Here is a 12,445-nt window from a genome sequence, read left to right on the forward strand (position 1 = left end):
CACCAATCTGGCTTAGTGACAGTGAAAAACCACGCATTTCCTTTGGCCACTTCCACTGCCCTCTCCCTCTTCTCCTAATTCACCAGTTTTCCATAAGGAGTCAGGCAATAGCACGATTCCAACTTATTATCTCTGAATGCTTAGTGTTCTTGGGCACCTACTAAAGTCAAGTGATATGGGGAATACCAAGGTGAGTGACAAACTGCGACAAAGTGTCATTTCAACACAAAGGCAAGCTATGTGCAATTAACAGTCAGCCCAGAATGACCAGTTAGATAGGTTCTTGGAGCAGCTACTCAATTCCCGGGCCTGTTTCAGGGGGCACCATTCTCTGATCAAGTCATTAATTATCTGCTAAGACCCGTCCCTGGGCCAAGCACTGTGCTGGATAAGGAGAAGCTGCCAGGGCCTTTAAGGTGTGATCCTTACCTTCCAGGAGCCCACAGTGCAAACTGGCAAATAAAACAGGGACATAAACAGAGGGCTGACAGTGTAATGAGTGACTACAAAGCGATACATAAAAGCATCCCCTTATTTTATACTCACACCTCCCACAAGGTGATATTTAATCCAGGGCCTCATGAGTAAGAGAAATAATTCATACTATAAAGAGATCAAAGAAGAGTCGTTTTTCCCACCTCCTCCAAGCCGATGTGGGTCTGCAAGGACACAAGAAAAAAGTGGGATTTCAGAAGAGCCTTGAAGGCTGGATATAAGTTCAATAAGCAGAGAAGCCAAGGGAGCACATCATATGTAAGAGAATCACGTGAGAAAAGGCATAGTGGAGGGAAAGTACGAGCCTGCTCTGTGGACAGAGATAAAGCAATCTCCACGTCGGGGCGTAGGAAGGAAACAGAAAAGAAGATGGGTCTGGCCAGACTGTGGACGGCTTCAATGAGAAAGCGGGTGGAGGGTAGGGGGGTGTACAGAAGTTACAGAGGAGACGATGGAAGGTAAACCATTAACAACAAACACAGCCAAAGAGCCTCTCAAACTGGATCGACACCTGCAGTAATGTAACAGGGCTTTGATGGGACAATGGAACCAGAAGATGAAATTTACAATCTTATACTTTTTAATATTTCAAAAGAATCATCAAGGTGACAAAACCTAAAGGCTGAAACTTAGGTGTAAAAGGGAATACACAAAACCTGTGCCCTATGCCAAGTACTGAAACCCAAAAGGGCCAATGCTCATTGTCAACTGCGGAAATCCCTCCCCGCTTCACGCTTTATTCTAGGGACACAAATCAAAATATGTTCTTCTCACTATTATGAAAAACAGAGATACTCTACAAATACAAAAAAATACCATTAGGGTTATCAATGATGATGTAACTAAAAGCAGCAGTATGCTGCTGTAATGTCAATATTTCCTAATGGTTAGGCCTCCTCAGACTGAGGAAATCTCTGGAAGGAAGTGGTGGAAACCTCACGGTTAGAATCATTTAGCATCAGACCACAAGGCACAATCCTGTGGCCTATTTTCTTCCACGTAAGTTGGGCCACTTGGAAAGTAAGTGCAGGGGAGCAACTACAGCTGGGGAGGCAAGGAGCCAAGTGAACCCATGTTTGAAGAAAAACAGGGAGACTGAGATTCTGATTCCTGAACTCGGGGCTGGTTACAGCAGTGTGCTCAGGTTGTGACAGTCCATCAGGCTGTACACTTACGATACGGGCCCATTTCTGTTTGTATATTATTTGTCAGTTAAAACAACTTTAAGGATAATTAGGAGATATCATCCCAGAGAACAAAAAGAGGAATTTTTAAATTTCTCCATTATCGATAGAAAAATTAAGGGAACTTCTGACAATTATTGGTGAAACAAAATATAGATGTCTAATGTTAAAGAATTACTCCATTAAATGAAGACCACGACCTGGTAAATTCACAGGTGATCTGAAGATTTCTAATCCAAATACATGCTTTCCAAAAAGCCTATCCCGAGACTCAAAACTTTTACAGCGAAAGGACACTGAAGAAGCTGAACACTGGCAGGCTGAATGGTTCCACAAACCCAGGAGGCCACACAGTTCTAAATGGTCTCTCCAGGTTTGCATCTAGATGGCCTGATTAGTTGGCAATAGCATCATGATTTTGTGTTAGGCCCGGGGAATCACCAATTCCAAGTTTATAGCATCCTAGTCCCAAGACATCTGGACTGAATTGGCTTCCTAGGTTCATCAGGCAGAAGTCCTTGGGGATAAAGAATCCTAATTAGTCAAGATTGTCACTAAAGAGGAAAAGCTTCCTTAGAAGAACCATAATGCTAACCATATTGGGGACTGAGAGGGCCAGAACTCAAAGTGACCTACAAAGCTATTCACAGGATTCATCACCTTTCCATGTAGGTTCCCCAGCTTTCACAAATAAGACGTTTAGTGGTACTGAATTCACAGAGCAATGTTGCCATGGTGCAGGTCCAATCATGTTCTATCCAACTTCTCATACTATTAGTTATCCTAAGGCTTCCTTCTATACACACACACACACACACACACACACACACACAGAGAAGATCACTGTTCACTGAAGGCAGATGAGATTATTTTCAATCTTTCTGCCACTGTAAAAGTCATCTTCTTAACCTTCCCCACCAAAGTAAAACTCCATTATTCTTTAATATTCCCATCTAAATCCATGCCTTCTTTTGCCCTGTCCCAATTACTAGAAAGTTTCATCTGCTCATAAACTAACTACCTACATTTCCTAGAAAGATTTATATTTCTAGATGAAAATGAGACAATAATTGCTGCTATCCTCTCAGTTCAGAAAATCACATATGCTGTCCCTCTAACCCCAAACCACAAGTGTTAAAGATTATGAATACGGGGAATGTCTATTTGCTTATAACTATTAAAGGAATAACCAGAGTCTTGCACTGAGAACAATCAGCTCATTCTTGACCTAGCAACCTATTTATCTTTCTATTCTCAAAGCTAATTGCTCATATAAGCATGCCAATTTGCCTTGATTATAGGATTCTTAATAAATGAATGTTGTTTACATTTCACAAGTGTATTTGAATTTCACTCCGGGAAGCCAAGCTCATCGAGTCTTTGTAAGTGGTAAAACCAGAGATCAAAGCAAAAGGCCTGCACTGAACCAACAAACAGTTAGGCTTGAGAATAGAGGCCTAAGCAGAAATACAAGTGATTTATTGATTGTTCTGCCCCAGAAGTACACTTCAGGGTCACTGATCACTCTTTAGCTATAATATATAGAACTTTCTCTGCAGATTTTCATTATGGTCATTTCTTAAATGCATAGTTAAATAAATCTAACATTCAACAGGCTTTGATCCATCTCTTCTGTATTTCTCATCTTGGTGCTTTTGGTCGGATCAAATGTCTTTAAGAGCTTTTTTTTTTTTTTTTTTAACCCTTCTCAACTTTGCTTAATTTCTCTAAATTTGTGCTGTGGTTTTAACTCTTATGCTTGGTCTTTGGGGCAGGTAGGGAAAGGGGAAAAACTGCTCTAGCACGTGGCTTCTCAATCATCGCTGCGCACTCACATCTCCTAAGGAGCTTTAAAATATCCTGATGCCAAGGTCACACTCCAGACAAACTTATCAGAATCTTTGGGAGCGGGACCCAAACATCTGTTTTTGAGGGTTCCAGGTGATGCTGATATGCAGCCCAGTTTGAGAAGCACCACTTTAGCCTGTCAATCCCTTGGTCACCTACCTGAATAAAGTGCTCAGCCAAACTTCCACGGGGAAAAAGAAAAACAAAAGAGAAGGCAGGTTCCTGAGCAAATCCTCAACTCAAGGCAGGACCTGAGATAGGTGACTGACCAGCACGGGGCAAGGGGCCAAAGTGTGAACGACTTGACACCTTTCCCAAAGCCAACAAGTTTTTAGGATAAACCAGGCCAGGCGCACCATCTACCATATGGAAGTCAATCAAGGGAGATTACCCCTGGAGATAGCAAGGTGTAAACACCTCAAAGTTTTCAGCTTCTGTGGCAATGGATGCAGCAGCTTATCAATGCAACAAAGCTTCTTCAGCAAAGAACAAAAGTGGACTATGGTTACACGTGAAATAAGAGTCACTGAAGTCAGTTCCAGGCGGCACAAGAATGCTGAAGATGTGACCAGGGGAACAGCTTTGGTGTGCCCTAGAAACTACAAAAAGTTTGTGATAAGGGGCCAGACCATGAGCTCTGATGCCACTGGTCATGTTTCCTTGGTCAGTTTTTTAAGAGTGTGAAAAGAAAGTCCACTGCTATCTGTTTACAACATATACCACTATACCTCCGAGTAGGGAGTTAGCGTTTCCCAATTTAGGGATTCTGAGCCATCCTGGTCCACATTTGTGGGCCTCGGTTGAATCACAGTTCATGAAACAGCTCTCTGACCTACCAGCTCTTCCCTAGACATCCCTTCCAAATTATATCCACCAGAAACTGCACAGTCCTTGGTGTTGTGTTGAAAGGACGGGGTTGGGGGGAGGCAGTAAGGGGTGTTGGAGAAGAGGATGCGGTGACTGGGGAGGGAAGATCACCCTGCAGTCTGAGCAGACACCATCTTAAAGGGAAGACAAGAGATGAGTTACCTCTGCCTGCAGTGTTCAAGTAGGTGAGAACCAAGAAGGTGCATGAGCCTGTCTACAGAAACCAGGTCCCCCGAAGTCTACAGATATACTTCCTGCAATGGAGGAAGGTAGGAAAGGTCCCCCCCATTGTAGAGTGGAAGAGCCACTCTACAAGAGTGGGTCCACCAAGCAGCGGCACAGCTGGGAACCCACCCTCCCTTCTAAGCAATTCCAGTCTGTTCTTTTATAGGGATTCACTGCCTTGTTTCTAAGAGCAGTCCAGGTACCAGTGCTCTCTTGGAATGGAGAGAGTGTCTTCTGGAATCAGTGCCTCTTTAATTAGCCACTTTTTTTAATATTACTTGCTCAGATACAAGGGCCAGGGAGCCCACTTCACCTTGTCCTTATTCCCCAAGCCCTAAGGATGAAAAAGAAGAGCACAGTTCATGAAGACCAAGTCCTTCAGGCAACAGTTTTTGTAAAGTCGAATAAATTTCCAGAACAAGCATGAGCCTACACTACTTTTTCTCTTCCTTGAGCCCAGGAGGAGCCTCCAAGGAGACCCTTCCCCATTCTCAGGCGCTATAACTCTTTTTCCAAAACCCGCAGGTGGCAGACTCACCTCAAGAAAAGGCACCGTGCAAGCCATGAACTTGCCGGATCCTGGGCTTAGAAAGACCTTCCAATTATCAGCATTTTTCATACAATTTCTGTCTAAGCAACTCTAATGGAAAGCTCAGTCTCCATTTTTTGACAACTCTAAATATTAGAACACTTTTTCCTTGTGCTTATGTGACTTTCAGTCACTGACCCTGGAAATTCTACTCTTTAGATCAGACAGATACAGCTACACACTTTTCTACACAAAACATCTTCAAGACGAGAAGTTGGCTAATGGCTCACAATATATCACGTTCCAGAAGTTTTACACTTCCAGGTGCTATGATTTCAAAAATCTCATGACTATCCTAACAGTTCTGTCAAACTGTATTCCCATTTACAGAGGAAGAAAACCGAGGGTCACAGGAAAGAGTTGCCCAAGTTGATGCAGATTATGATTCTAGAAACTAGGTCTCCCGCTCCTGGAGTCAATGCTGTTTGCTAAATGAAAGGCCACAGGTGAAAGTAATTCTTATCACTTAAGGGCATGCATACCTTCCCTCCCCCGCATCTCATCTGTTTACACGGCTGCCTGTCTCTCAGTGGAGCCAAGCATTTGCAATTCAGAGAATAGCCTTTGATCAACTTCTATCCTAAATACCCAAATATATCTTCACACTTTTTATTGGTATTATTAGGGGGGAAATGCACCCTGATAATGATGAAAGCCACCGTCCTAAGCATATATTCCCACTCTGGAGAGTAAAACAACTCAGGGGTTACTGCCTAGATGAGACTGTAACAGCCCAAAGCGCAACACTCCATCCATCCCCCTTCTCCATCTCCCTTCCCCCTCAACTAGAGAAAAGTGAGAAAACAAATCAGCGCGCACCTGATGACGGCCTAACTACACACCTACCCATCCAACTGCTCAGCAGACTTCATGGCAAAGGCTCTCCTTGGAAATGGTTGAAAGGGAACAACACCTTGCAGAGGGAAATAGATTTAAATGTGAAAACTTGACCTTCCTCGTCCTTTTCACAAGTAATTACATTTGGAGCTTGTGCACTATACTGACGGGTTGTCTCTCCCCTCTAATGTGGAAAACCTGGACTTCCCAACCAAGGTAGTTCAAGATTGCCTTGAAAGGAAAAACTGAAGAGTACACTTTTGGACCAAATCAATATTTAACTCCATGCCTGAAAATAGAACAGCACAGTGAAGATGCCAAAACGGATGTCATCTAAAGAGAAACATCAAGTACAGTGCACTTGGGTCGCTTCGAAGAAATTTCTGCCAGCTTTATAGTTTGAAACTTGCACTTACCAGATTTAGAATTTTTTTTAAAACAGCTTTATTGCTAGTTCCAGACCTTTTTTTTTTTTCTTTCAGTCTTTCTTTCCAGTTCTAAGCCTAAGGAAGCATAAGATAATGGGGGCGGGTGGGGGGTAGGGGAGATCTCCAAATCTGGTTTAAAACCCTAGACTGGTTATCTAATAACTGCACGGTCTCAGGCGACTTAGGTAATCTTTATTTCCTCATCTATAATGTTACTGATAGCTGGAGTTACTGTGAGGATTAAATGAGAACGTGGAAGCATAAGGCATACTCATAGTAGATGCTCAGAAAATGTTCCCACTTTTTCCTAAGTACAGTGACTACATTCAACCTCAGGGCAAGAAAAAAAACTGAAAACTGACTCAAATTAATCAAACACCAAAGTAGTTCCCGGTGTTAAACATAAGATACTACGGCCCTAAACCATCACTTCCTAGTCTTTTTTAATCTGTTTGCAGAGCATCCTGACATCTGCTATCACACAGAAATGGCAGCCAGGATGGGGGGCTTACAATTATCTTTTCCTCTGAAACTCACAAAGGATCCTTAGGACAGCTCCTCGACAATGGGATTGAGGGGCTTACATTTTAAATTGTAAAAAGTGACTGCAAGCCAAAAATTAGTGAACAATATACAGAGCATCTAACGTCCAAAGAGGTATTCTTGGACAAAGACCATCGATTGTTCACCACACCCAAAATCACCTTCATAGCATGATCTTTAAGAATAAAGGACATGGGAGTATTTGTGTGTGTGTGTATTCCCAACAATTAGACAATATTTAACAAATACAATGGAGAGCCACTTAGATAATTATAAATGTGTGGGACCCAAAAAACACGGACAAATATTACTTGTAAAATACGCAAAATATATACACCTCAAAGGAACAAAGATTGAAGCAGATGATTGAATTTATAATTTATGAAACACTTCCATGGAAGGGTGTAACAGAAACATCCTACACACACAAAGGCATATCACCTTATAGCTCTGATAGGCAGGTCCAAGGATGCAAATAGTTAAGTGTATACAAGGAGTCAGTAATCTTTTCCCTTAAATATAAGTTTTATAGTTACTATTGTAATGATGCTGAAGACAAGTTCAGGGAGGGAGAAGACTCCTCAGGAGAATGAAACTCCTAAGATTTGGATCCAATTTTTACTAGTCATTAATTACAGGAAGTTCAGTAACTCAAATCTCTACTCAAAAATCTCATTTTCTTTCCTATTTAAAAAAACCTGTTTTTAAAGTCTATCCCCCTCCACTGATCTTTTTTTTAATTATTTATTTTATTTATGTATTTTGGGCTGCATTGGATCTTCATTGCTGCACGCGGGCTTTATTCAGCAATCTTTTACTCTCTCATCTTTCCATTCATGCCCACTAATTTTTTAGATACATACGGTTTAACTCACGTGGACCGATGGGAGTGGTGGGGGACAGTCATTGAGTAGGTTTCATCTCTTAAGATTTTCCAGAAATAGATGGATTTCTGTCATTTAAAGTTTTATTTACTCTTCCCCAATGCTTTAAATAATCTAGAGCTTGGTGAGGTGAGAGGAATTGTTTTCCATGCCTGAAATGGCCCAATTATTGATGTAAGCCATATTTACAATGTGCTTGTATACTTTCCTGTACAGTATTACTATCCTGTTTTCCTCCCCAAACACTTATATGATCTTTATCATATAGGAAATAAAACTAGTATCAATAATGCCCACAGGATTCCCATTGTCTCAGGGCAGAGAATTCCTCCATATATATATACTTTAAACGTTACCACCTATAATCTGTCCTTCAAGCTTGATCTTCAGAGTTAAATGGTTTGATCTATTTCTTAAGCAATTCATGAAGAAAAGCACAGTTGAGAGCATCACATGTACAGCTTTAGAAAAAAACTGACCACAAGAAAAGTCACCATAACTCTGTACTTCTATCAGCCCATAAAGATGATTCCTTTTAACTCCTCTTACAGCTTACTCCAAAGAGCAGCTGGAGCTGACTAGGGAGTGTTACATGAAACACCAAGTCAATCATCCAAGTGCATCCCTAACAAGAGAGCCCCCAAGCTGAGACTTTCCCAAAAGCTTTGTTTTAATCCAAAAAAGGTCAGCCTGGTATTTTTTGGTTTTGTTGTTTGTTTGTTTGTTTGTTTTGAAAGGCTTAAAATATTGTAAGCAATTAAGAAAGGAACCGCATCCAGTACTTCTGTGTGACACAGTAGAGTAAAAGTAGCCACACAACCAACCACTGCCCCAAAGACCTTGTGATATAGAATCATGAATTTCTACGTACTGAATTTGTGACTTCTAGACTTAATAGTAACACAAACCCACCATGTTAATGATGGGACTTTTTTTTTCTAAGGAGTAATTCATACCATGTGTCATTAATCAGAAGGGTAACTGAAAGCTCATGTAAAACATGCTATCCCAGTTGAGAATTTAATTGCATTATTGTTATTATCTGGTTTTCCTGTGTCACTGGCCCTCCCACTTCAAGTGTATACACACACACACACACACACACACACACACACCAGCACAGCATGGATGGAAACACAGAAAACCCAGAGCTAGGAGGTAAGAACTATGTTGTCTGGTAGGAAGAGGATTTTGAGTTAAAAAGGTTTGTCCCTGTAAAGACAGGTCAAGTATGCACCCAGGCTGCCTTGAGAAGTAATTAAGCCTATGCTGTTTCATTTCAGAGTGTCTCATTCTGCGCAACAGTGGGAGCAGCTGCGGGAGATCACAGACCATGCAAAGCAAGACAGGCAGCCTCATCTATCTCCCGACTGCCACACCAGAGTTTCCAGGTGGTGTGAAAAAGCTTGTGGCCTCTTCTTCCACAGAGCACAAAGCGAATCTGCCATCCAGAACACTACTCCCCATATCAAACCAGCCCCTTTTAAAGGCCTGAGGAAAGGCAATTTAAACGTCCCAGTGTTCAGACTCCGGTCGATTCCCAAAGTTGTCAGGTTACATGCCCAAAACCCGCACACAGATGCAAAATTCGACTGACTTCAGCACAAGTTTCTCTTGCTGCCTAGCACTGTAGAATGTAGAGATTACTAGCTAGGAAGAGGCTACAAGTGTAAGTATTAGGAACGCTTCCAATTTCGCCTGTTTCCCTCCCAACACCCCTTCAAAGAGGCTAGGACACTAAAAATCGAAGTCTGGGGACCAACTGCAGTACAGACTCTGGCTGGGTCGAGGGGGGGAGGCCGCCACACCCTCCTGAGCTCACAGCACTGACAGGCTCTGGCTGGGAAGGGCCCAGAAACTTAGTCCCAGCAGGAAAGGGAGAAAGAAGGGAGTCTTCAATGTCTCAGATTTGCGAAGCTGGAAAGCTAGGAGAAGCGGATTTCGGGAGGGAGTCAGAGACTTGGCTGGGTGTGCTGGGGGAGGGGAGGGGAGGAGTCGCCCCTGGAGTCAGGACAGCTCGCAACACGTCCCCGCAAAACTGCACATTTATGTGGTTTTAACATTTAAGACCAAAAGGAACGCGCCGAGACGAAGCTTCTCTCTCGCCTGATGTTCCCCTCCTCGCTTAGGGACGAGGGTGCCGCACCGCCGCGCGCGGGTTTCCTTCTCTTTCCCTTTTGGGGGAGCTCCCCTCGGCCAAGCCGCGACGTCCGCCTCCAAGTTCGCCTTCCCGCACAGCGCAGCACAGCGCGGCACCCCTGGCCGGCCACATGGGCCCATCTGCCCCGCACCCCGCAAGACCCGGGCTGGGCGCCCGCTGGACGCCCTCGAGGACTCGGGGTTTGCGCGAATTTTTTTTTCTTAAACAAAAAGCCTCAGCGGCTCCCCGCCCCCTCCTCCCCGGCCCGCGCCACCTTCCCTTCACGCCCACGCCACACCTCCCGGGCACACGCGCTGCGAGGTGCCTCTCCCGCCAGACAATGGGTTCAGGGCCGACCGGCCAGGCAGCCAACCCCGAGCCCCCGGCCCCATCCCGGGACGCCGAGAAGGCTGAGCGCGGGGGGCTCGGAGGAGGGCGGAGAGGAGGCGGGGGAGGCCACAATGGGCGAGGTGGGAGCCTCCCCCTTGGGACCGGAGGCTCGCTCCCGGCGCCGGGAGAAGGGGAGGGGGCGGGGGTCAGCTGCACCGCCTGGTCGGGGCCCCGGGGCCCTGCTCCCGGCCACCGCCGCGCACTCACCAGCACGATGGCAAATCGCTCCTCCAGTTCACCTGGCTCGGGCATCGGCAGCTTCAAAGGCACGTTGTGCGCCCTGAAATCGGTCTGCTGCGAATCCATGCTCCCGGCGTTGCCCATGTTGGCTGCACACCGGGGCCGGGGGCTGCTCCTGGCCCCTTGCGTCCGCGTCGGAAATCAGAACAGCTCCCGGCGGCCGGCTCCCCCAGCTGGCGCGACCTGCCCGGCTCCCCGCCCTCCGCTGCGCCCCGGCGAGTGTGCAGCGCGCGCCGCTCTCTAGCAGCGCTCCGAGCCAAGCCGCCCCCCGGCCTCCCTCATGCTCCCCGCCGCCCCAGCGCCTCCCCGGCCTCCTTTCCTCGGGAGGGGTCGTCAGGGCGCCGGGCGCCTATCTGCATGTTGCTTCGCTGGCACGCCGCCCCCTGCCAGTAATAGCGGCCAGCGGGCGCGTGGTTGCTGCGACTCAGTCTCCCGCCTGGACCTTGGCCGCCGCTGACACTTCCAGCTCAACGCCGGCGAAGACGACGCTCGCTCCGCCAGCACCTCAAGCAGACAAACGCAGCTCCGCGCTCCCGACACAATGCCCCCTCTCGCCCGGCCCCCGCCCCCGCCCCCGCCCCGGCTCCGCCCCCGCCCATTCGCCCCGGCTCCGCCCATTCGCCCCGTGGACTGCCGGGACCAGTAGTTTCTGCCCAAAGTGTCCGCACTCAGAAACCACGCCGCTCTGGAGGGTCAGGCGGGGTTAGGGCCGCTTGCAGCAAAGACAATCTGTACACTTCTGGAAAGAGTTTATGTCACTTTTGACCCCCCTCTCCCACTGCAACAGAAGAAATAACTACCTCGTCTACATCGATTCTGACGCTTAGTAGACACATTTGGCAAGTGAATGAATGAGCCAATCAGTCAATGATTGAATGCACGCATTCTGATTTAAATTTCAGGAGCTGTTCAATAGGATCTAGTTCAACAGGAGACCTCAAGGGTATTGGCAACGTCCTGTCATAAACTGGGATGTGGGTCCATGGGTGCTTGTTTTAGTATTGTTCTTTCTTCAGTATGTATGTTACGTATTCTTTTGTGCGACTGAAATATTTTATAAACAAATGTATACTTTTATGGATATTTATAAATATCCACTATGGATATATGCAAAAATATCCTGCTCAGACCCCAATATTTGGATGAGAAGAATTCAAAACAAACACCTGTCAAACAGCTATTATGTGTGGGTTACTGTGTTCCTTCACCAGAGAAAGAAAGAAGAGTGCTCCTGCTCCGGAATACTTTCCAATCTAGTGAAGGAGAAAATTTACACAAATAACCGTATTTTGTGTGAGATAAAAATAAGAACAGAGTGTTTGCGAAGACTTTGAAGATGGTCTTTGGCTATAGCTATCTTATTCCTCTATAGCACTCTTGTTCCAGGTGTTTTACAGAGAAGATTGGGCCCAACCCTGTTCTCCAGGATGCTCTTCAGACTATAACTATCCATTCTGAAGCAGTGGAAATAGAAACACCCTTATAAACGACTTCAGCCAGCTGCTCACTTTGTAGATTTCAAGGGCATCCACCTGGTTTACTTGTGGCTAAACTCCTGCAATTAGTCCTTTCTTAGCTTAAAGCAGTGTTTCTTAATCCTGTTTTGTATATCAGATTCATGTGGGGAGCTTGTTGTTAAAACTGCAGGCATCATGGGCCCTGACTATTATCAGAATTTCCCTAAGCTAAGAGCTGGGGCCTGGGCAGATGTATTTTTAACAAGCTCAGCAGGTACTTCTGATATGAAACTAGGGTTGTTACCCTTTTGTTAAAAA

The 12,445-nt window shown here is 45.4% G+C and overlaps 1 protein-coding gene across 1 annotated transcript in view; it reads right to left on the reverse strand.

Annotated features, from left to right (window-relative positions):
• Positions 1-11,213, reverse strand: part of FMNL2 (formin like 2) — a 311,812-nt gene extending 300,599 nt beyond the window's left edge. The window contains 1 exon segment of the mRNA XM_068545113.1: positions 10,638-11,213. Coding sequence (XP_068401214.1) covers positions 10,638-10,754 — 117 coding nt within the window. The 5' untranslated portion in view covers positions 10,755-11,213.
• Between the last annotated feature and the right edge of the window lie 1,232 nt (positions 11,214-12,445).

The sequence above is a fragment of the Eschrichtius robustus genome, chromosome 5 (assembly GCF_028021215.1).
Source record: "Eschrichtius robustus isolate mEscRob2 chromosome 5, mEscRob2.pri, whole genome shotgun sequence".
In the NCBI taxonomy this organism is placed as follows: domain Eukaryota; kingdom Metazoa; phylum Chordata; class Mammalia; order Artiodactyla; family Eschrichtiidae; genus Eschrichtius; species Eschrichtius robustus.